Raw genomic sequence first — 25390 nt, forward strand, 5'->3', positions numbered from 1 at the left:
CTTGCACCTAAAAAAGGTATTATACAGTCATCTAAAACTTCTTCTGTATATATGGTGTAAAAGGCCAAGGATTTGGCAAAAAATTGCCCAGAAGTTCAGTTGGATGAATTGGTTAGTTAGAGGACTACCCATTTCTTCTCAAGGCCAGTCACAGGGAGGTCAGGTTGTTCTGCCAGGAAAATGCCCTAAGAGAAATATTCTATTTTATCTTTGGCAGCACAATGGAGAGGATTTTACTCAAGTGACTGTTGTATATTTTGTTGGGGCACAATCCTGAAAGGCTACAATAACTCTCTGCTCAGAATGATTTCATGCAGTCTGGGAATGATGAGTACTTGTGAGGACATATAGGGAACCTCACAGGATTAGGTCCTTAGTTTGGCCATCTGTGTTCATATATTGGACTTCTGTTCTGAAATGGAAAATTGGACAAGTTAATTCTTTGAGACAAGGTGCTGAAACTGTGATAATCAAAGCATTCTAGTAAAAGATGCGGGATGAGCACTGAATCTTCTTGGTTTTATCTAATTAAAAGCAATTCTAATTTTATTTTAATATAGATTTGTGTATTTAGTGTTACAGATATTGGAGAGGGAGAGGAAAGCAATGATCTTGCACAGCCTTTCTCAGGAAGGACTTAATTTGTTCTTGCCTGATGATTATGATGCTCTACCTAGGTGCTATTGAATCAAATCTGTTTATTAGTTCACAGAAAGATTTACTGCTGTGCAGTCCTTCTGTGAAAAATAAAACTTCTTATCCTTCTTCGGAGATTGGTAACCAAGGAATAGAAAACTCCATTTTGGAGCTGAAGTCAGTGAGAGCTCGTTCTGTTCCTTGTACCAGAGTGCCTTGTGCTCCCTGCAAAAGGGGCAGGTAGAAAGCTGGCTCTTCTTTGTCATCCTCAGGCTTCAGCAGTTGATCTGCAGGGTGGGTTTGAAGGCTGGAACCTGTCACACCTCAGGTAGGAAAAAAAAATAAAATTAAAATGTTCTGTAACTCTGTTCCTGCTTTAGTTACTCTTCCTTCTGATACTCCACAATGTCAGTGGATTCAAGGATAGCAATGACATTGGACTCCTGTTACCTTACCCTGATGCTGCAACACAAAATAACAAGGTGCCACCAACTACGCAGTGGGACTGTATTTTTTTCTGTGGAAGCACTTTTAATGCAGTGCCCAGGCACCTTGGGGATATATTCATCATAATCAATTCTACTTTTAAAGGGGTGGAAAGCTCTTATCCCATTTTTCATTTCAAACCACTTTTTGTGGTTCCTAGACCTACCTCAGTTGTTGTCTTTTAGGAGCAATGTTGATGGGTTGTGCTCCAAGATTCATTACTGAAGAAGCTGTGTGCAAAATTGATGAGTCTTGCATTATACTATCAAGGTGACTTGTTTGACTTGACTGCTTTGCTTTCCTATCCATTAGCAGAAAGTACCCTTCATTAGTAAAAAATCCAATCAACAGACTGCATAATTGCCATTTCTGTCTTACTTAATGGAAAAGGTCTTGTTGCACTGCATGTTTTCAACTACGTGCAACAACCTTCACAGTAAAATGCAACAAATTAAGCAGCGTTTTTACAAAAGCCAATTTTTTTTAACTAACAGTTATAGACTGCCAAGTTTATAGGGCTTGCTTTGGACAGCAAATTTCAATTAGAGATTGAACTATACATAACAAAGAAGCCTACATAATTGAGAATTAAAACTTCTTAATGTGTAGCTTGCAAGGAGTCATCAGGCCTGGAGAGTTGATGCAATACCCATCTCTAGGAGACACCAGGAATATGCACAAATTCTGCTGCCATTCTGACACCTGAAGGTTTTAGAAGTTTTTTTTAATTGTATTTCATGTGTGGCTGTAGACATGTGGGGGGGGGGGTTTATTGTGACACACGATTTCATAGAATCATAGAATCTTTCAGGTTGGAAAAGAACCTTGGGATCATCGAGTCCAATGATCATCCCTACTCTACAAAGTTCTCCCCTGAAACCATATCCCCCAACACCACATCTAAATGACCCTTAAACACATCCAGGGATGGTGACCCAACCACCTCCCTGGGCAGCCTATTCCAGTGTCTGACCACTTTCTATGAAAATTTTTTTCCTAATGTCGAGTCTAAACCTACTCTTTTGCAGCTTGAAGCCATCCCCTCTTGTTCTCTCACTAATTAACTGTGAGAAGAGATCACAGTTTAAGTCCACCTTTTCTGGCCATGGCCCTTGTGCCTTTCTCCATAGTCTGAAACACCAGGAGGTTTCAGCTGGTTTCTGTGCTGCCTTCTCTGTGTCAGCCACTGTACAGCTACCAAAAGCATCATCATCTGACATGGGAGTAGAGAGGTGTGACCATTAGGTGGACTCCTGTTTTCCTCATGCTCTTCCTCCAGTTGTTGAAATAGATGGGAGCAGGACTGACACTTGGATTTAAGACAAAAGTATTCTTAGGTTTTATGGGGCTCATATTTGTCTCTGTCAGACTTTTTCTTCTCTTTATTCATTTGAGGGCTTTGAGAAATAACAGCCCAACAGCATTGGTATTCTGAGGATATTCTGATATATGTTTTCAAATAGACAAGACACCTGTGGCCATACCCACTCTGGTTCACCCACCATCATTTCCTTCATGACCTTTAAAGATGTCATATGAGATTTTTTTCTTTCCTCCTGTTGCCTCATTCTGCACTAGATACAATTTCAGGTCCCAGAAGTGAAATCAGGCAGCACATTAATCAACTCTGCTTCCCAGTCTTGGCTTTCCATGGTTTATTTTTTGGGCTAATGTAACACAGATACAAAAATAGGAGTTTTTTACCCTCTCAAAATATGTACAGTTCTGGTATCATCAGTGGAATAAGCTCATTTAGATGAAAGGAACTATTTTCTTTCATTGGAGTGAAATACCTTATCTGTCTCTGTTTGGACTACATTCGAGGGTTGTGCCTCCTATGGTGTGTATATAGATAAATATATATATATATATATATGCAAGTCATCTGCTCTGTATTTTTGATAAGCTGCCAGAAAATAGTTCTCTTAATGCTTCTTCAGTGTATGCCATTGCATGGATCACAAAGAGAAAAAAAATGCATTTCTGAAATAAAAGTACAGAGGCCTTAAAAATGTACACAGTGCATGCATGAAACTTAATAGTGACCTCTATAAGTGGAAGGGAGAGAAAAATTTCATGTCATCTGGACCACCTCTTGTTTATTCTTCACTGGTGTCAGGGTGACCAGAATGCTTTACTAGCATGATATATAGATAAAAACATATACATATATATATATATATATATATATAAATAAATATCGCTGTAAAGTGAGATATATAGCCCCCATCTGAATACTATACTTTAGTTAGAACACACAATAGTGTAATGTAGAAAGTGTGTTTGGAAAGGAAGAAAATGTGCTTGACTTGTATGTCAAAATTCAAATCAAACTGATTAGTTGGTGGTGTAGTTAATTTCATGGCAGATGATAATGTATTTCCTTACATGTAAAAATGCTGGCATAAAATTAGACTGAAAACTGATAAAATCTGCAATTCATTTAGGTCCTTTTATTTCATAAACCAGGCAAACTCTTCCTCAAACCTTTAGGTGAAGTTGTTTTTCTGCTTCTGTTCAGTTGTGTAAAACCCACACATCACATTAAAAAATAGAAAATGGTACAGTAAAGCTTTATTTTGTTCTGGAGAAAACAATGATGTTGTAATGTAATAGGTTTTTTTCTTAGCTCATTCACCCTGTTGCTTATTATAATGTTTTAGATGCCACAGCTTAGGTGCCACAGCTTATCAATCCCCGCTTCTTGCCCATTTTATTTATATTTACTGAGTATTGTAGGGCTTGAAGGACTAGTGTAAAGATTCTAATTTGGTCCTGTTGATTAGAAATGGAAGAAATGTTAGCAGTAAATGTCTTCTTTTCCAGCTTTAATTATAAAAGCCTAAGGGGCTGTTGTGCCTCAGGCTGCATTACATTAACTTGGTCAGCTCTGCAAAGGGTGACTTCAGCTGGGCCAGACTGAGGGTTGGTGACACGAGGTAAAAAAAGGAAAACTGCATGTTGGAGGAAAGCTTTTTAAAATAACTGCATCTGAGACTGTAATTTTTTTTTTCCACTATGGTCTTTTCAGTCTCCTAAGCAGTACTGCCACCATAATTAACAGGGAAGCAAAAGTTTACAGGTTTTTCAGGTTGCTGGTCCAAGCTCCTTTGTTAGCAAAGTGCCCGAGTCAGAGCGGTATCACATCTCATGGCAGCCACTACCTCCTGGTGCTATAGCAGTATTTTTGCTACCATTGGTTTTTTTCTGGGTTCACACAGACTAGTGTATTACCTACAGTCCATAAGCCAGGTGTCAAGCTTGGCTGCATGGACTTTGAAGAGACTTACCTCAACCATTCATATCTAAATAAGGTCAAAACCTAAGAATATTTCATATAAATTTAGACCACCACCATAAATAATAAGGGTTATATATAAAGTAAAAACATATAAAGTAAAACTTGATGTAGTAGCCAAACTTCTTTTGCTGAGTGTAATGAACAGTCACCCAAAATGAATGTGAAGAATCAAAAAGATTTAGAGCTTTCCAGTTTCTCAAGTGGGAAAAGCCATGGGTGTTGGTACCTTCTGCCTGCTGCTTGGGTAGGGAAGGAGCAGTGGGATGTACCTCGCAAAGTTACTTCAAATGCTTTTATCTGAACAGTCATATTAGAAGAAATCAGGAAGTTCTTTTCATAAGGATTTAATTTTCAGATGTGAATTATAGAAAGACGGGTTTTTCCATGATATGTAAAACTTTCAATATCAAGACAAGTGGCATATAACTCAATCACTTAGTTCAAGGAATAGACTTGGTACTAGAAAAATAGCTTACTAAAAAATACCAGCAAACACTGTTAAAGGTCTACCTTAAGTATTTTTAGATTGAGCTGACTTTAAATTTAAAAAATAACACATTAATTACATTTTTAGTTTAATTAAAGCAATTTTCTTCATATAATTTAGAAATCAAGTTTTCTACTTTAATAAAAACATACAAGCATAAAATAGAATACAGACATAATATTTCCAAACTTATTTTTACCTGACCTCATTAGGAAATACAAGCATTTCTTCCTATTAAGAAAATGCCCTATGTATGTTTGCTTCTAGGGAAAGTTAAAGAAAGATGAAACATAGATGAAATTTACTTCAACTGGACTGTGTACTTCAACTCTGAATACATCAAATCATGATAATACAAAGAAATACTGAAGGGGAAAAAATTACATACCGTATTTATATGAATTCTAAGAAGCTGTATATAAGGTGTTTTTTTATTATTATTATTCTAGTTATATAAAAGAAGCTGAATTAACTTGATGGCTGCTTGAAGGGATTAATTCAGAAACACAATATCATAAGAGGACTAAAAGCCCTGGAATACATTTATAAAAGCTTCTCAAACTGTAAGAAAGGGTAGCTTAAGACCTATAATTTTATATACATATAGTTTTTCAAGAAGTCAGAAGTTGCTAGGCTGCTGGTAGCATTTTGCTTATTGAAAATTTAAGTAGAGAGATAGTTTTGTAACTTTGGTTGATAAAATACACAGTAGTGTCCTGAATAGTCAGTTTTCTCTGGTGAGCTGTTACCCACTATTTCAAGTGAACAAATTACTGTGTTCAGGAAAATGAGGTTGTGTTTCAACTCCCACTTGGTAGGTCATCCTACTTATATTTCAGAGACAGTTCTCTACTCTTAGCCCTTTTATTTTAGCACATCCTCAGCATCTGAAGACATCCAGTGAATCATTTTTTTTTTTTTTTTGCATTTAACATACAATTTCTTTGTGTTTGAAACACCACTTGATTTAGCTGAGCATGTTGTACTTTGCAAGACTGTAATTATTACTTCACCCTGTAAACATGGGTAGTAAGTCTTAACAGTGGAGGTGTAGAAGACCTTAGTGGAACAACTAGCAGTAGTTGTACCCACTACAGATACATTAAGCTTCAATTCTGTCATTCCTCTACGTAATTTCAAGTTCCCCAAAGTGGCCTTGTATCATGGCTCTCTCCACTGTTTGCAAGGGGAGCTGAAGAAATGACTGTCTGATAGGCTGCTTCTGTATCTTTCCCCACCTTCTGTTTATAACTCTTATTTTTTTCATCTAAGGCAGGAAATGTAATTAGAGTGTATAATGACAGTTACAACAGCCCTAGAAACATGAGACTGATTCTCACGATGGCTGAAAAAGCCTCCACGCAGTATGTATAAACAGGCCAAGTTTCTGACTTCTAATTAACTTTATTAATGTTTAGTGCAGTAAGAATGAAGGCAACTTAAACAAGGATATAAAAAGCACTGAAGCACTGGTTTCATGTAACTGACTCTCATTGCAAGACATATTTTTTAGCATTTTGTAAAGAAAAACAGAGTAATTTAGAAGAAAGATATTGGATAACTCATGGGCCCTTATAATAATGAAGCTTTAAATAATGGAGCAAAGGTACTAATAGCTACTTGGTAACATAGGTAGCAATTCTTTAGGATGTGCAATAAATAGGGTAGTGAATATGTAACAATGTACAATGACAGTGCGATAAAAGAGATGCAATTATGTGCAAGATTCCTATTGTGCCAGCAAATGAGACTTTACAGGATAGTGGAAAATGAGTTTGTGAAAAAACAATTGTAAAAGCCTCCCATTACATGTTCCCTTTATAGAAACATATTAACTCACATATGAAAAGATAAAATAGTAGGCTGGCAAATAACTGGGAAGACACTTTCCCGCTACTATGGACACAATTGCAAAAACCTTTCAATCAGTAATTGTATATATTATTTTGATATAATAATCATAACTAAGCTTAACAGCAGCGATATATTAATCACACATAAAGTATATTATTTGCATAGATTCTTTGTTTATTGTCCATGGATTTCCATTTTGTTAATAAACATGCAATTCAGAAAGCTTTGGTGTCTTCTGATGAACTCAAACTGCAATATGGCTGATTTATATGATACATATTTCCTATTACTATAATTGCAAAGGATGCTATAATAATACTTTTTAGGTGCTAAAACCTCTTATGTATTGAAATTGCAGTGGAAAATACTATACCTTTTCTGTTATTTACTGACCCTTATCCCCAGGCATGATGTTTTAAGAGTATTTAAGATATTCCTATTTTGAGATGCTCCCAAAACATGTGGTCAAAAGATTGTCCTTGTATTTGTGCCTTGGAATAATGTAACACCTGTTTTCTTCTGATATATTTTTTGTATTCTCAGCAAGTAAAAACATATAATAAAAATCATCTTGCAGTTATGCAAAACTATGGTATCATTTTCGACAGTCAGGCAAATGAATAGTTTAGAAGTAAATCATTCATCCATAGAGAAAGTAGGAACTCAGTAGGACTGTAACATCAATAATAGAAAATTAGTGTGTCTTTAAAGATGTAGGCTATTATAGGTTGTTTTTAAGCTTGCATTTAATCCTTTATATGTTTATTCTACAGTGCTCGCAGTTTTGCCAGGAGAGCTTCTACTTCTGGAATGGCTTCTCCCTTAGAAGGAGACCTAACATGATCTGTTTTCTTTTCTTTGTTGCCTTCTCCATGGCAGGGTTCCTTTCTCCCAGCAGCCTTATGCCACACCGTAGAACTTTTTTCCACATCATAAGTAACCTCTTTGGTGACTGGGCTTCTTGTCAAGTTTAAACCGATACTGTGGTGTGAACATGACTTCTCCAGTTGTCCTTTCTGGTTCTCTGCAGAAGATAAATCAAACAAACCGTGTTTCACTACTGAAATAGTTTCAATATTTTGTAATATAAAAAGACCTCTTGATCAGACAAAACTTTACATGCAGATGATGTACTAGAAGGACTAAATATTGTTAAGGAGTCAAGACAAAAGATATTAACACTTCAAAAGCAGTGGGCTTGGTCTTTTGGAAGTGATGCACACTCAACATGACTGCTACATTAGCATTCGTATTCCCTACAAAATCACACATAGAGCATGACAGGATCCTCCTGTCTTACTGGAGTCAAAGAGAAAACAGAGTACTCAGCACCTCTCCGTGTCTTTCAAAGTTTTATCTGGTTAATTACATTTGCTACGTATTTTTTATTTTTTCAAATTTTACAATGTATTTTAAAATGCATTTTGATTTATTTACCCATTGTAATAATTATTATTTCCTTTGTGATCTTTCAGGCAGGTAAGCAATTTTAAAAATCTGTGTAACTTGCTACTTTTTGCTAAACTTCACACGGCCTTGATTGTCACAAGAAGTTGAACTCAGATAATACCCAGGAGTCTTTCTGGATTGCCATGTGCTAATAGATAAATTTCTTCTTATTTTTTTCTCCCCCTCTGCAAATCAAGTGACTGTTCTTAAAACCAGCATATGCGTGGTCCCTTTGATAGATCTCAAACTTGTTAAAAGCTGGTGTGCTCAATATTCATGTAACCTTGAGCAAGGCTTGAAAATGGCTTCAGCAAACTTGACATGACATTTAAAGTTTTTTGGTTATTCACTGAAAGATGTTCCATCATCCCAATAGTAATGACTTTGGAGCACAGGCAGTGACTCACGACAGTGTGTTTTATGTGAGTGCTGAAAATTCCTACCGAAAACAGCTTGTACATTAAAAGGCAGCTGCTGAAGATATTTACTGCATTGTCATTCCCTGACCAGGGGCGCTCAGTGATGAATGAGGATTTTACGCACTTTCTTGGACAATCTCAGCAAATTTTGTAAGTACGATCACCTTTTGGAAAGTGGAAGAAAATAAATACCTTCTTTCTATCATCTTCTAAATCAGGTAAACAATACTTAATTAAAATTTTATAATAGCTCAATGTTGCACTTAGCTGGAAAATGTAATTGCTGTTTTGTACTCTGGAAAATATTTTGACCCTGAAAGTGCAATAGCACACATTTCAGTTTTCCTGATTCACAGGATGCCAAAGATTGGGTCTGACCACATCTTTATAATTATATATAATACACCCATCATGTGTAATTAAAATAACCTTGTTACATACACTCTTGAATATCCTGTTCTATTTAAATCTTCTTATTTATTGATTCTGAATATGTACTTGCAGGCTGATAAAAGCATACTACCTGTATTAATATACAAAATACTAGCTGCATATAGCCTTTTTGGTATATATTCAGTCTAGAGGCAGCGGGAAAAACACTTGGTCTTTTGGAAATCACTGCAATTTTTTTAAACGAGAAGAAAAAAAAAAAACCAACACATCATCACCAACACCAAAGGCAACATGTTCCCTAACTTGCTGCCTAGAGACTGGAACTGTTGCATGGGGATAATGACTGACTAAAGCAGAGAACAGCTGTGTCATTTTTCCCCCTTAAAAAAGCAGCAATCATGTTGATATTTGTGCCTAGTGAGTGGAACATTCAACTTGAAGGATCAGACCCCTTTCCTCCAGTCTGAGAGGTCCTGCTAAAACGGGAAATGGGATTAGGAAAGTGCCTTAATAGATGGCCAGTTTATGTAAGTAGTCCTTGTTTGATCTGTTGTAATTCTTGTGTAGTTAAGGTGTCACAATTCACTGGAAAAAAAAAAAGTGTCATGTTCTTAATACAAGATATGCCAGTGACTAGCAGCACTTCCTAAGTAGCAAGAACACTTTGGTCTCAGACACGCTGCAAAAAATACTGAGCAACTCGTCTCAATTAAAAAAGAAAATTTGGACACATATTTTATCTGAATCCAGTTTTATTATCTCCAAGTTGTTAATTCAGCATTCAAAAATGCTTTTAAATAATTAAATATAATAAAGTTATAGAAGGTTAAAAGAAAACTACCCATGGAGAGGCAATTCTACATCAAGTCTTGCTGAGGAAGAAGCTTACATTTCTGCAGATGCACTAGTTGTCCACCTACTGTAGCAAGGTGTGCCTTCCAGCAGTAGGAAGACAAAAAGAAATGAGATATTAAAAATCACTGGATAAAGACAACTTTTCAGTTTTCTGTATACATCAAAAGTAGTTTCGCATGTCTAGCCACTTTCAGTGATCAAAACCTGTTGTTCACCTGTATCATAACAATCATTATTCAGATTAAAAAAAAAAAAGCAAAAAAGCAAAACCTTAGGATTCATGCTTAAGTTTTCTAGATACTGGAGTGAGAACATTTACCCATAGTAGTTTTGCCTTTATGGCTATTGAATGCTTCCAAGTATGGGTTAGGCAGCAGTTGTATTATACACTACTAAAGTCTCAGCATCCAGATCTGCTGACATTCCAATCTTTCTCTTGTTCAATATCTAACCATTTTGGGTCCTCCCCCAAATCCAGTTTTTGCAGATAAGAATTTCCTGAATGTTGCTGTTAATCAAAACCATTTCAAAGTCATAGTCACATAAGCTACGGCCAAAGAGCTACTGTCGTCTCAATTCTTTTAAAATTACTTTGATTAACAACAATGCTAAGGAAATGCAACTGACAGAAAGTTATGCTTAATAGCATTCCATAGTTTAAACAGTGTCCTAGCACAGAATTACTTATAATGATATCCTTATAATCTATTAAAGGGTACATACTTTATATTCAGAAAAAGGAAACTGTGCACTAGAATGTGAACAAAAAAAATCAGCAGTATAAGACCTGCCTGCTGTGAACTTGGGGAAGCAAAATATGATCAGTTGGAGATTTTTAAATCCTGCATAATACTGTTATATATTACCTTTAATAGAGAACAAAAATGATTGCAAGAGACTCACTAAAGTAGAGATATGGCTTTTTAAAAAACAACTAATAAATATTTAAAATAAAAAAGGACTTTGAAAAGCTTTATTTCATTGCAGTTTCTCACTAAAAGTCTTGATACTAAGGACATACTTAGTTTTTATGTAAATACTTGTACACCAATTGAAAAATAAAGTTGCAAATACAATAAGGAGAACTGCATTACTTGCTTGTATTACAGTCATACATCTCAATATGGGGCATGACAAAATCCTAACATAAGAAAGAACAATTGCAGTTACAACCTCATTACATCTTTTACGAAGTTAACAGGGAAAAATGCACATAAACCCAGGGGAATATTTCTGATCTCTCCAGCTTATGCTCCACATGCTACATCATATTCCTGAAGCTATGCTTTTGCTGAGGTTTTCTAAAGCCTGCACGTACCAACCTTACCAACAATAGAAATTATTTTTACATTCTAAGTGGTGACTTGCTTGTGCTAGAAGATACTCTGAGGGCATGTACCCATGCCCAATGGCTTCAGCTTGGAAAAGGTAACAGCATTAACTGTGATCCGTGACTCCCCAATGTGTTGGAAGCATTTGCCTTTCATTCCCTGTCCCTGATGCATGGAACTGAAAGCCAAGGAAAAGGTACAACACCAGGCTGATGCTGTGCTCATGTATCTTCCCAGCAGTGGGGGAGGGCCGGTGCTTTGGACATTTCTTCAGTGTGCTGATTCTGGATGCAGTTGTGCAGGTTTCCCAGAAATTGGAATGCTTGCACCAGTCCAGCCACTGTCTACATGTTCTGTTCATCTTCCACAAATTACACTAATGGCATCATCGTGTATGTCCTAGTGCAGTCTTACCAAATGTATTTAGACAATGGTCACATCCCATGATGATATCACTGTATACCACCATATGCTCCAACTAAATAAAGAGAAGCCCTTGAGAAGTTAATCTGGAGATGTTCCTAAAGGGTTCTCTTGCCAATACCTAAGTATAAACCATGAAGCTATATAGTATATAGCATAAAGCTGAAGATATGAGGAAAACAGAAAAAATTACTAAGAGTCAACTACTTTTCTTGATATAAACTGGGTAATACTGGCTCATGTTCCACATGGCTGGGATTTACTGAGATAGACTCTTGTTTTGAAAAGATGGATATAACCGCCGCTGGCAGACATTTTGAGGAACCTTTTTTTAAAGTTGGTAAAGGTGGAGGTTCTGAATTCCCCCATTAGATGAGTTTAGCTTCAGCTCCAAAGTAGAAAGCTTTATTGGGTGTAGGTAGCAAAGTTTGGGTAGCAGGGAGGCTGCAGGGTTGGTTTCAGTGCAGAGAGGTCAGGCATTGCCCAGTGCTGGGCAGAGCAGGTTCCAGATGGCTCCAAAGGACCTGCCACAGGGCACAACTAAGCCTGTCACCCCCTTGTGTGGTTAGTTGCCTCACTAGTGGGACCAACTGTAACCTGCAGTAAAAATAAGGGGGTAGGAGTGGGGTCTGGAGTGAAGCTGAGCCTAAGAAAGCAGGAGTGTGTTTTCCCTGTTATGAATCTGGTTTTTTTGGTTTTGTTTTTGTTGAGACTGTTTTGCTCTCGGCTTTTTCTACCAGAAATGCAAACAAGAAAACCATTAATTCCTGTTTTCCTCTGAAGTACAAGGGTCTTCTTTCCTGCAGTGATTCTCCCACTCCTATTAGAGCCCAAGACTTCCTAGTCCCAAGTGTTTTCAGGCACCCATCTTTCCTTAATGTCACTTACACAGCCTAAAGTTGGTCTTCTGAAATCCATTCCCAGACCTTGGTGTTAGAACATAAGAAGACCTAATTATCTTTCTTATAGTCTCCCTCATCACACAGAAGCAGAATTTAGACATAAAATGAAAGACTGCTATAGCTAGAAGGTCTATGTCTATCACATAACATCATTCATAAAAAGTGGGACAGCTCCTTGTTGGATACTATAATGGAAAATAGTTTAAATACTTTTTATTGCCACTTTTTATTAGTTTCATATTTTTTCAACAATGTCTATGACTTACACGGGTACAATTGGAGAATATCCCTAAAATGTTAAGAGTGCAAAGTGTCATTGTCACTAGAGACCTGGTAGATGTACTCAAATGATCTTTGCTTCATAATTATTATCTTCAGTCTTAGTATTTGATGCTAAATGCTCAGAACTTAACTTTCACTAATCGAAAGCATACACTAATTAATGAGGCATGGAAAAGTGTTACTGATTTTTAGAACATTAAAAACATTTCATTTAATAGTTGCTGCTGTTCTTGAGTTTTGTGTTAAAAAGCTGTGAAACCTGAGAAATAAAGATTAACCGGTAATTTCAACTTAGATGAGACAAAGTTTTCAGAAACAGTGAATATATTTTTTCTCTCATTTCAAAGGCAAGAAGAATACAGTATGTCAGCACTAAGTGAGGTGAGCATAGAGGATTTATAGAAAATACATTTCAAAGAAAATCAGTTTCAAACTGTGAGCAGACTACTTTGTGATGAGGGGAGCCATGCTTGACCAGCTCCCTTTTACTTGGCCCTAAAACAAAGCCTTTAAAAATCCTTTTAGTTCCTTCCCCACCTACATTTTCACAATGGCTACTTTAAGTTCCTGTTGATCGCTCTATTAAATCTTTCTCCTATCTTTTCCAAATGTACTTTGCATCAAGTTGGGACCAATTTATCTGTTTAAATGAATATATTCTCACCTAAAATATGGCAATGACTTTTGCTGCAAGAAATGAAACTTTAAGTTACTGGGATTTAAATGAAAGTCTTGAGTGCCTGTCAAGATGAAAAGAGAACAAAAATGCGGATCAGACTACTGACAGAAATCACCCAAGGCTTCTGTGTATCTGAGAGAAGAAACCTCTGAAGGTTAATCTGATGGCTAACTCAGACTTAGGTATTTGGCATCCTTCCTATTTCACTCTGAATTACAGCAAATTCTGTGTCTTCTCATGTATCTTTCCCCAAAAGAAGACACATTTGGGAGTTTCTAGGAAACTGCAAAATGGAAACTTCCAAAATAAAAGCCTACTTTGTGGTTCTTACTGAGTTTTAGATCAGATGGTTTCAATCACTCTTAAGAAAACCTAAAAAACCCTAAATGTGTTAACATCTTAATTTCAAAATGAATAAATAATTTGGCACAATTTTAGTATTAATAAATACTAAGTTAGTCTTCTTACTTATGTTGGGATGAAGTGGGTAAAGGGATAAATACTGATCTACATTGATATGCAATGGCAGTGGGTCTTCAGGCAGTGGCCAGCAATGGTAAGCAGCATAGGTGTTTATGGGGTTTCTCCTAAGGTACAAATAGGCTAAACATCAACTTTTTCCCTTATTTAAGTCAGGAATCGATCAGGAACTTACAATGATAAAACTGGAAGTTAACATATTTAAAGTATTTTAAATTCCTGAAATTACTTGCTCTTTTTTTTTTTTTTTTTTTACTTTGTTGATAAGTATATTGCAGCTTGCCATTTCAAATCCTCTTTAGAGTTAACAGAGCCAAAAAAGATGACTGTATAAGTAAGTGATCTGTGACAAGATACATAGAGGTCCATAGTTTAAAGCCATCCTCTGTTCAGCCAACCACAATTTATGTAGATCCCACATACTAAGCTGCCACTGATGCCTTTGAGCAGTAGACACATTAAGTTTCCAAACCTGTCTGCATAGCAGCTACCTACAGATGAACAATGTTTTCAAGATGCACTTTGATAAAGAATTTCAGGAATATGCATGAAGACTGCTGCCATCAAAGGAAAGGCACTGGCAGCTGCAATGGGTAATGACAAGTAATATGCTGATGAAAATAACCAAAATGGAAAAGAAACACACAAATTGTGTCTTTTAAGAGCTGATGCAGAAAAAAACCCAACACAGTAGGAAGCCTCCTACCTTTGGAAAATAAAAACACCAACAAATTTGAACAACAAAGCGAATCTTAAAAAGACTGACCTGTGTTTAGGAGATTCTACTCACTGTGGTTCTAAACGACCTTGTTGTTTCTTTTAACTACTTAGCATAAACATTACTATCTAGTGTAAACATTTTGAAATACTATGTAGCTGTGTCTAGTAATTTCCTTAAGAGTTAATGCTAAATTATTTCCTATCCACTATTCTTGATATGAAATGATTACAAGCTACTCTCTAACTATTCTAATAACTGCTACAAAACCATACAATTCATATTTCTTATTTTCAGCCCAAACCTCCTTTCCCAGGTTTATATCAGCAATCAGAGCAGGTTGCATTGCTTGATGGTAGAGCACAAGTATTTTGTAATGTCAGATCAAAATGATGGGAAAACCATTTTTTTCTTCATCACCTGTTACACTTGTCTCCTAAAGAATCAACCTGCTCCCAGAGGAAAGGGGGAATCTACAAAGTCCTGCAAATGTTTTCGGGAACAGCGTAAAGATGAAAGGCTAGAGCTGAAAGGAAATTAGGCAGATGATAGTTTTAACAGTTGAGTGGAAACATAATTTTCTCACCTTCCTGTAACAGGTACTGGACCAATGTCCTGGGGCAGTTCTTGCTCACACAGGTCAGTCACAGTGTGCTGTTGTTCACCATTATCCAGAATAGTGCAAGAATATCATATGGCTTTCAGCTTCCTCTCATTTAAAAATGCTTTTAAGACAAGTCTCTAGAGGTAAGTAGGACAACAGAGAGTGATGCAGGCTGTTGTTCTTATGACAGGTGAGAGTGTAGTGATTTACAAACCTGGAAAAGCATTTATGAGAAGTCCAAATCCTGGGTAGATCGAAAAAAGATTTATACAACACTGATGTCAGCTGAAAGATATCTGTGCTTCTTTATAGCATGGGTGCTTCTCATCAGGAAAGAAGCAGACCTGAATGTGAAGCTTAATGTGAACTAGTATCCCAAATTGCCTTCATGAATTCACTGGATATGGGATGAAGCTGAATCATCTTAGTTCACATAACTTTAATCACTCAAGCAATATTGTGGTCCTTTCTTTCCTCTGACAAAGCTTTGCAGAAAACAGGCGAAAGCATGCTGTTGAGGAGACTGAAACTGTGTGGCAGGAAATAGATTTTCAAGGGAATCCTCAGATAAAACTAAATACTGGGGAATAAAGGCAATGTGATTCACCCTTCTGTTGCTCTGAAAGAGTGAATGTATATTCCTTTGACAACCATTCTCTCTCTCTTTATATGAAACTCTAATTAACGATATGGGCTCATTTAATTATTTCCTCTCTTTGGGATGGACTGTAATCAGGCCTTGCTCAGGTGTGGAGAGAGATGGAATAAAAAATAATATTTCTGCTCCACATATGATCCAGCCATATGTGTGCTTGATACCAACAACTGTACTTTGCAAGTGTGACGAATTGCTTTGAAAAGGGACCAGGATTTCAACAGAATCTAAAAGAGGAACTAGTTTCTAAAGGTGCCTTTAACGATTTTTCCAAATATCACTGAATTACCATACAAGACAAATTTGAGACACATCGTCATTTGTAATTAAGCCAGTCATTGTGAATTCAAAATCCTGCGCATCATTAATGGTATACATTTTTATCATGTTTACTGCCCTATAATCTAACAATTAGACACTTAGCAGCCACTTTAGTCCAGAAAAAACATCAGAAGTCAGTTGTATCATTTCCAGTTTCCTTTTCCCTAATAATCGCATGCAATTACTTTTCAGCAATAATTAGCTAACAGAAGTTAATCTTGCTATATAAGATAGGGTGTTTTTTTTTGCTTTTAAGAAATCTAAGATGCAACGCATCTTTGCACTTAAAAAACAAACATCTCACTCCCTTACAGAGGAACTTAGAGAAAAAAATTTACACTGAATATGAAAAAATAAGAGAGACTGAAAAATAGAACATTTTACAGTCACTGAAAAATCAGGGCACAAGGCAGCAAGGCCTCCCAAGCCACTGAAACAAAGGACAAAGGATTCTTACACACAGACCTGGTTTTCCTTTGTCTGTTCTCACTTAAAAAGCATCCTTGCAAATGTGTTCAGCTCAGAAGGTGATATCAAAAACAACTGGTTAGAGATCATCATGGTATTATTAATTATACAAACCGAATTTAATCAGAAACTGCAGACTCCAAACAGGATTTTTTTTTTTTTTTTTTTTGACAGAGACTGTTAAGAAAACATTTATGGTAATGCCAGCGCATCTGCTGATTACAGTCAAAGCTGCAGGATGCCAACATTAAATCACTGAACCATCCAGACAGCTTCTTGGTACTTGAATTTCATTCTAATAATAATTTGTTGTGAAATTCACCTAAATCTGAAAATTAGCCAGAAAATGTTTACAAAGAATATAGGTAAGAGTAAATAAAGCAAACATAAAATGGATTTGCTTATGAAAAAAGATATCTAAAATAGATGTTTGGCACTCAGACATTTCAGAACTGCATCCAAATTAATGCATCTCTAAAATAAACTAAGCATCCTAAGAACAGAATATAATTTTATCATCCAACTCCTATTGATTGTGACCTATCACTTTTTGTTAAGAAACGTTAGCGTGTTTGTTTGTTTAATATAAACACAGATTAGCCATTCGAAGGCAGCCTGCACCACTTAAAATCAATTTTTAATTCCTGACACCTGAGGATTCTACACAGAACAATATACTTCATTGTAAAGCTTTAATTGATGCATCTATGTGCTGCTGAGGGTGATTACTTGAATAATAAGCATAAGAGATGTGATCTGGTTGCTAAGCAAATGTGAGTAAGAGAAAAAGCCCAAGAAAGGATGTAACAATGAATCAGGGTGTGATGACAGGATAATTATTCTATGAACTGTCATGTTGAAGGACTCTCAGAACATTGACCTGCACATGATCACACACCAGAAGATTGCTTGAGGAGCAATTAAAATATTAATGCATAAATCCAGTCAGCCACAAAGAGATAAATATATGCTTAACTTGTTTATCTGTAGCAAGCACGGTCAAATGCTTTCTCATGTTAAATGTAAATGCTTGAACAGTTCAAGAATTCAAAGGACAACAGATTACAGTAAAGACCATTGAAGTTTATCTGAACTAGCATTATGAACTAGCATTAATGTCTAGTTTTTTTTTTTCATCAGTTACTCTGGGCATCCAGCTATATATTATTCATACTGTGACACCTTAAAGCACAAAATCTGTTCACCGACTTTCTGTAGGAAGCTGAAAAAATGTCATCCTATCAAAATACGCTTAAGGTTGTAATCCAATGTGTTAAAAAAGAATTACTGTTTTGGTGTGTTGACCCTGAGCAACAGCCAAACATCCATCTGGACTCTTGCTCGCTGCCCTTTTCCATGGGGTAAGGAGAAAATAGAAGAAGGTGAGAATACTTGTGTATAAAGATATCAGTTTAATACAAACTACAAGAACTGATACTAGCAAAGTAAATTAGGGAGGTAATTCACTACTTTCCACTGGCAGGCAGATGCCCAACCACCTCTTGGCAAGCAGGGCCTCAGTTACTTGGGAAGGCAAATGCCATAAACTCAGGTGTTCCCTCCTCCATTCCCTGAGTTTTTACTGCTGAGCATGACATCACATATGGTATGGGCTATTAGTTTGGGTCAGCTGTGCTGATTACAATCCTTCCCAACCTCTTGCCCTCCCCAAGACACCTTCCTGGATGTTTTTTAGGGCTGGAGGGAGAGAAAAATTGACACAGTGCAAACAGTGATGTGGTACCACTACTCTTTTAGTCACCAATAGGAAGATCAATAGCACACTGGCTCCACCCCAAGCACACCCAGGAAAACTGCAGATGCTGTGACAGCTCTGTACTCGGCTGTCTCACATATCTAAATTTGATGAAGGCTGTTTACATGACTATCTTGAGACTTTCAAGGCTGATTTAAACACAATTCCACTTTTTTCTTTTTGTATTTTCATTCAGACATTTACTCTATCAGTTCATAATGGCATACACTCCTCTACAAGCCCAGGCTTCAGCTCCAAGCACATACCCCATGACCACATCCAAGCAAGGTATTCTGCATTTCTTTCTCACCTGTAAATGTGCAGACACACTTGAACTACCTTTAAAGCAGCCTGTTCATGGTAGAAATTTTTGGGTGAGCTTCACCAGTTTTGTGGATTCACTGAGGGTTAGTACTTAGCAGCTATACTGATCATAGATGCCCACCCCGTGTAGACAAAGAATCTCACAAAACAAACTATTTCCTGAACCAAGCTCGTCTGTGCTGGAAACCACTTGATTGCTCAGAAGAAGAATAAATTCAGAAATCTCCTCACTTTATTCCCCTCCTGTTATTCCCTATGTAACTGAAGATACTGGAAGACAGCCAATTAGGAGAAGCTCTGTGGATACTCTTAAAAAATTTAAAGCCACTGAGAATACCTGAAAAGATTTTTTGGAACACAAGGTAAGCATACATTTTGCGTGCACATAAATTCATACAGACGAGGATGTCCCATAGGTTGCCCTCACATCAATCATTACACAATTCTAAAGAAGAAATTTATTTTTTTCTCGTAGCATAAAGAGCCATTAAAAACTCCTTTTATGAAAGAAACTACATATAATAATTACCACAATGACACTTCTTTTTAAAACAAATATGCTCTATAAACACATTGCTAGCTCATCAATTAAGTTACCCATACTAATTATGCTAGAGTTATATTCTCAAATCTTTTCTTGTTTCTTCATCAGTGCTCATTTCAAAGCTATGCTGAAATAGCTTTAAATGCTAGAGAAGGAAAACAAATGCTATTGAAAAAAATCTTTCATTGTTCAGGAGCTCACTGTAGTTCTAAGTAAAATTTATTAAAGTAAAAAGCTCAAGCGTGTTAGTACCAATTTCTAAATAACATCCTATAGAAGAAATACAATTTTCAGTTTTGTGCAATAAAATACCACCTACAAATCAGATTTTCAGTATTAGCCAGCAATGTTAAGAGTAACAATTCAGCAGGCTCCAACGATGTTTGTAATACTTTGAAGCAAAAACAGCAGGCAAAAAATTTATATATTTTTATTCCAGAAACATCTTAACTGAGAAAAACTATGAAGAAAGGAGTAGGAAGGGAGAATATCCTTTGCCACTAAGAATTCCACTATTGCATTCAATAATTTAGCTTACACAATCTAAAAATGTTTGCTTTTTTTGAGCTTACTAAGCATGCAGGTTTTGTTCCATAACCCAAGTTCAAAATCAGGACAGTTTCAGTGAGCTGAAGTGGATGTATAAATTTAACTCTTGTTATCTGAGAGTACACAGCTTAAAGCAAAGTTTCGATTACATTTCTGTGGGTGCATTTATCATTAAATTAAGAAACTTTTTCGTGCATGGCAATGAACACTCTAAAAAATTTTCAATTAAATTTCAAAGAAGAAACCAAAAATCTAACTGGGCTTATTATAACTAAAGCTATGTAATATATAGTATTTGTTAACGATGGATACACATATATTTCATCTGGAGAAACAAAAGCAGTTCTTCAGTGTTGTATAAAATTATTTTGAAACAGGAGTATGCATAATCCTCTGTGTCCTTGTGCCTGACCAAAGGCTGTTGAGCCCAATGTGAGATTCACTGGACCAAATGAATTCGTGCTGGTTGCCTTAGGCTCCCTTCACAGTCAATGAGGAGAAACAAGAGCTTCTAAACTGCACTTCATTTCATCCTAATAGAGATGCTTTGAACAGGTAAAGAGAGTTTGCAGGAAGTAACTCAGACGTGAAAGACTGCATTCCAGACATCTAAAGGTAACTTCTTTATCTGGAAGCTTCCAACTTTTTACTGCAGCAGAGTCTGCATAAAAGGTGGACATGGTAGTCTGGCCAGTGACAGATCATACGTTCTCCATCAAGCAGGGAAGGGTGCAAATTCAATGATTTTAAGGCCTGATATAACTGTGGGTATTGATCTCACCACCTATTTACCACAAGCTATAGAATATTACGAAGTTTTCTGGCTGCATACAGAATAGAATTGCAATATATCATATTCTGGTTGCTACAGCGAAGAGTTTGGATATAAGCAGGAGATTTGTTTTGTATGTAAAAGACAGACAAGAATTGTAGATGGGAAAGCTGTCATGATCAAGTTCACTGCTCAGCCATTAGCTATTACAAGTTTTTTCTTCTTAAAAATCCTTCGTGTTGTCTAGCCTTTTTCTTAAGTAGATTAAGATCTTACAGTTGTTTAGGTTCCTGTCTCTCACAGATTTGTGATACCCATACTCTTCTGTAGCTTTATAAATTTCTAATAAGCTTGAAACATACTCTGGATTTAAAATCAGCCTATAAAATAAATGATTCCTAATTTTGTACTGGAATATGGAATCTTACCCTTACATGAAAATCATCCCTGCTTTAAACTGAAGTTGACTTAGATTTAGTCTTGGCCAAGCAAAACTTAAAAACTCCAGTAGTGTACATTCAAAGTTACGAATCTCACATCCACGGAGGACTTAAGTGCTTATATTTAAACTCTAAGGATGAAGATATAAAACTGATGCTTTCTGTGACAAAGCAACTCCATGATTTTTAGCAATTACTTGGTCCTGTGTGTTTAATTTCTTGTTATGATAGCTAGGTTAGTAAATAAGAGAATTAAAGGAAAAGTGTTTTGAGTTCCACAGAAATATCTGGTAGCAATGCTTATGTAGAGTACGCATCAAGTTATTAAAAAAAGAAAAAAAAAAGGATAAAAATAGCATGTATTGATAAAAACTATAACAGCACCTGTTATTCAACACTGCTTTAATTCATATAGTCTTACTGCCATTCAAAATAAGCAGTAAAAAAAATAAATGTTTCCATTGGATCTTATAACCATATTTTATGCATATATTAAAGATTACTTGCCTCACACTTGTAAACGATCTGAATATGATGTTAAATTTGAATTATTCCATAAAAATTAAAATTAAAGAATTACGAAAAGAAAGCATTAAGGCTTCAGCATGGGAAATAATAATAATAATGAAAAACAACACTCAAAGGTATTTTTTGTATAAAACAAACACATGCAGCTAGTTAGGACTCTTCTGAAGAGACTATTTTGATTAGTCTTTTCATCATATTTAACACTATATTCAGCCTTTCATTCAGAAAGAAATCCGTATGACCTATGCCCATGAGAATTAATACAGTAATGCCATTTCCCTTTTCAGATTATACACAGCTCCATTTTCTTTTACACATGTAGGAATGACTGTGACACACACAGGTCCAGATTTAGGAGACTCCTTTTATAAAGGACAAGTACATAAACTATTTGTAGGTGGCTGAGATTGTTCTGTACTCTACCAAATACACAACTATGTAATTTTTGAGTCTAAAATGAAGTATGGGATATTGTCTACAAATGCTGTGCAACTGCTAGTGATGACCTTCATTTAAATAAAATCATTGTAGAGTATGGTAGGGCCGGTGTGGAATTATTATGCCTGATTCTGCAGGACAATAATGGCAAAGAGATTGCATTGTTGTCATTGTTTAACACTGGCCCAGCAATTAAACCGAGTATCAGATGCTCTCTATTAATCTCTCTCTTCTCCCTGATAAAGAAAGGAGAGAGAATAAGGGAGAGAGACTTATGGGTTGGAAACTAAGCTACACAACTTTAATGACACAGTAATGATAAATAGGAAAAATTATTAAATATATACAAATATACAAATATACAAGAAAATGGATACCACATTCCTCCCCCCTCTCCTCCAGTAACTCTCACGTCACCACCGAGGCTGCAGGGCAGCTCTGGGAAAGTCCAGGCTGGACTCCTGGAGTTGGCAGCAGTTGGGACCTGGAGGCAGGAACACACAGATATGGGCTGGCACGGATCAGGACCACAGGCAGACGAACGGACGGAATCCTTCCAGGATGCTGGGGTGAAGGAAGGGAAGCAGGAAAGGCAGGAAGGGCAGGCAGCCGGAAGCTGGAGGCAGGAAATCTGGCTTGGCCCTTGTGATCCCTCAAATTTATACTGGGTATGACGTATATGGGATGGAATACTCTGTTTGGTCAATTCTGGCATCTATCTTGTCCGTTCCTCCCTAAAGGAGGGCTGCAGGTGGGACCTCTTTATTCCTTCTGGAGGGTAAAATGTTTTCCTCAGAGCTGAGCAGTGTCCTTGGCTCTGCATACCAGTCTCTAGCAGTAACTATAAACATCGAGTGTTATCAGTCCTAGAAGCACACACTGTCTGAGAAACTTGCTGTTAATTTCAGCAAGTGCGACTACTTACTAGAGACTTAGCTAAAAGCAAAAGTACAAGACAGAAAATCACCTTTATGCTGGCCCAAACCAAGACAATTGTCAAGGGACTAGCCAAGGGAAAAAGGCAATCTTCAGAGCACAATTAAAAGCACATACTTTAGATATCTGTTGCCTACTGATTATAGAGTCTAGTATAGATTAAATAGTGACAGCAAGCAAACCAGATCCCCTGTAATCAATCAGAATATATCTACATCAGACTGAATTTTATTTACCTGCTAACTCTGCCTGAGAGCTGACAGCTTTGAATAGCAGTTTCATAGAATCATAGAAAACTAGGGTTGGAAGGGACTTTAAAGATCATCTAGTTCCAACCCCCCTTTGGGGGGCAGGAACATGTCCCACTAGATCAGGTTGCTCAAGGCCCCATCCAACCTGGCCTTCAACACTTCCAGGGAGGGGGCAGCCACAACTTCCTAGGGCAACCTGTTCCAGTGTCTCAGCACCTTCACAAGAAAGAACTTCTTCCTAAATCCTAACCTAAATCTCCCCTCTTCAAGTTTAAAACCATTTCCCCTTGTCCTCTCACTACACATCGGTATAAAAAGCCCTACCCCTGCTTTCATATAGGCCCCCTGCATATATTGGAAGGTTGCTATAAGGTCACCTTTGAGCCTCCTCCTCTTCAGGCTGAACAACCTCAATTTCTGATAGATATCCTTTAAAACTGTGTTGGGTTTTTTGTTTGATTGTTTGTATGTTTGTTTTTGGGTTTTGTTTGTTTTGTTTTTGGGTTTTTTTCCCCCAAGCAAAAATGGCATAAGTCAGACAGAAAAGTGAGGTGAAGGAGCTAAACGAAGCATATGCCAGAGAGCATATGCCATGGTTGAGCGTAGGGTTGTGGATGATATCTGGCTGGCTGTAGAGAACGCACCAGACAACTTCCCAGTCAGAAAGATTTGTAAATCTTGCTATTCAGAGGATAGCGAGTCTTGAGAGCTTTAAAGGGGGATGTGAATGTCATTAGGAGGAGACTGCTCTTGTTGCACTACTTCAGTAACAGACTAGTTCCACCTGCAACCCTTTTTGTGAGGATTTCATTCTAACTCAGGTCATGACGAGAGAATAGCTTCTAACCCTGGGACCTTCACCAGTTCTAGTTTCAACCAACTTTTTGATTTGTAGTTTCACTTATTTTTAGCTGGTGTTTAAGACTACCTTAAAAAGACAGATTAGGAAAATAGCTAATGGTCATAAAATTACTGTGAGATACAGTTAGTTTTATATATTTCTATAACATATTGAGTACATATGATTCTGCATTAGCTGATAAAACATCTTGGAAAGAACTGAACACTTGTGATGGATGGTTTTGGAAAATCATTTGCAGCTGCACCAAATAGCATATAGGGAAAGGAAGGAAAAGGAAAGGCAAGATACCAAATTCTTGATTATATAAATCTAAAGCTCTGACCAGCATTTAAATTTTGTGCAGAATCACTTTACTTGGAGACATGGAATCCACTAAATAGGAGCATTTAATGATAGAAAGCCACAATATAGTACGATGCTGGAGCTAATTTAAGAAAGCATTTTCATCACCTGCATTTTTTACATTTGAAAAAACATGGGAGGAAAAAAATAGAAATAAAGAAATGACATGAATGTGAAAAAATACCTTTGATATTGTATCTTTTTGCTTCATATGGATTCTCTTGGAGTACAATTAAATGTCCTTTATTACTACCAAAGCAGAAGATTTTTTGGGTGAGGGGATTGAAATAATATAAATCTAGATATAGCATTGGTTTAGTATCTTATTATTAAAAGTATATTTATTACATCCTCTTGATCTATTTATTAAAAGATAAGGAAAATATATAAAAATAGCTATTACAGAGCACAACAGAATGTTCACTAATGTGAAATCACCATTCCTGGAACTGTTTATGTTTAAACATAAAGGCACTTCAGGACATGCTCTCACAGATAAACCATAACCCATAAACTTTCTTGGACAAAATTTGAAGATTTTCTTAGTTAAGTCTTCAAGTAAAATGTTTCATAGAATAACTGACACAGTATTTCCAATATTAACAATGAAATGCAACAGCTGATTGAAGACAAACATTTCATCCTTACAATTTGAAGGAAATGATATCTTTATCCTTGTAGGTTTTATTCTCATGCATAGGAAACACTACATTTGTCCTCATTTAAAAATTTGGTCTTCAATGTTTAATATCCTGTGTTTGAAAATTCAGAAGTCTATCTTTTTTACTAGAGAGAAACAGTAGTTTAAATAGGATGCATACAATTGCAAGTAAGACTGTGACAGCAGTATCACAGCTCATGGTAGCCAGAGTTTTGTAAAAAAAGCAATTGAGGAGTAGGAGAGA

The 25390-nt window shown here is 36.5% G+C and overlaps 1 protein-coding gene across 1 annotated transcript in view; it reads right to left on the bottom strand.

The window, feature by feature from the left end:
• Window positions 1–4751: 4751 nt before the first annotated feature.
• DIAPH3 (diaphanous related formin 3) overlaps window positions 4752–25390 on the bottom strand; it is a 210374-nt gene continuing 189735 nt past the window's right edge. The window contains exon 27 of the mRNA XM_071740516.1: window positions 4752–7788. Coding sequence (XP_071596617.1) covers window positions 7532–7788 — 257 coding nt within the window. The 3' untranslated portion in view covers window positions 4752–7531. The remainder of the gene's footprint in view (window positions 7789–25390) is intronic.

Source organism: Heliangelus exortis, chromosome 1, assembly GCF_036169615.1.
Source record: "Heliangelus exortis chromosome 1, bHelExo1.hap1, whole genome shotgun sequence".
In the NCBI taxonomy this organism is placed as follows: domain Eukaryota; kingdom Metazoa; phylum Chordata; class Aves; order Apodiformes; family Trochilidae; genus Heliangelus; species Heliangelus exortis.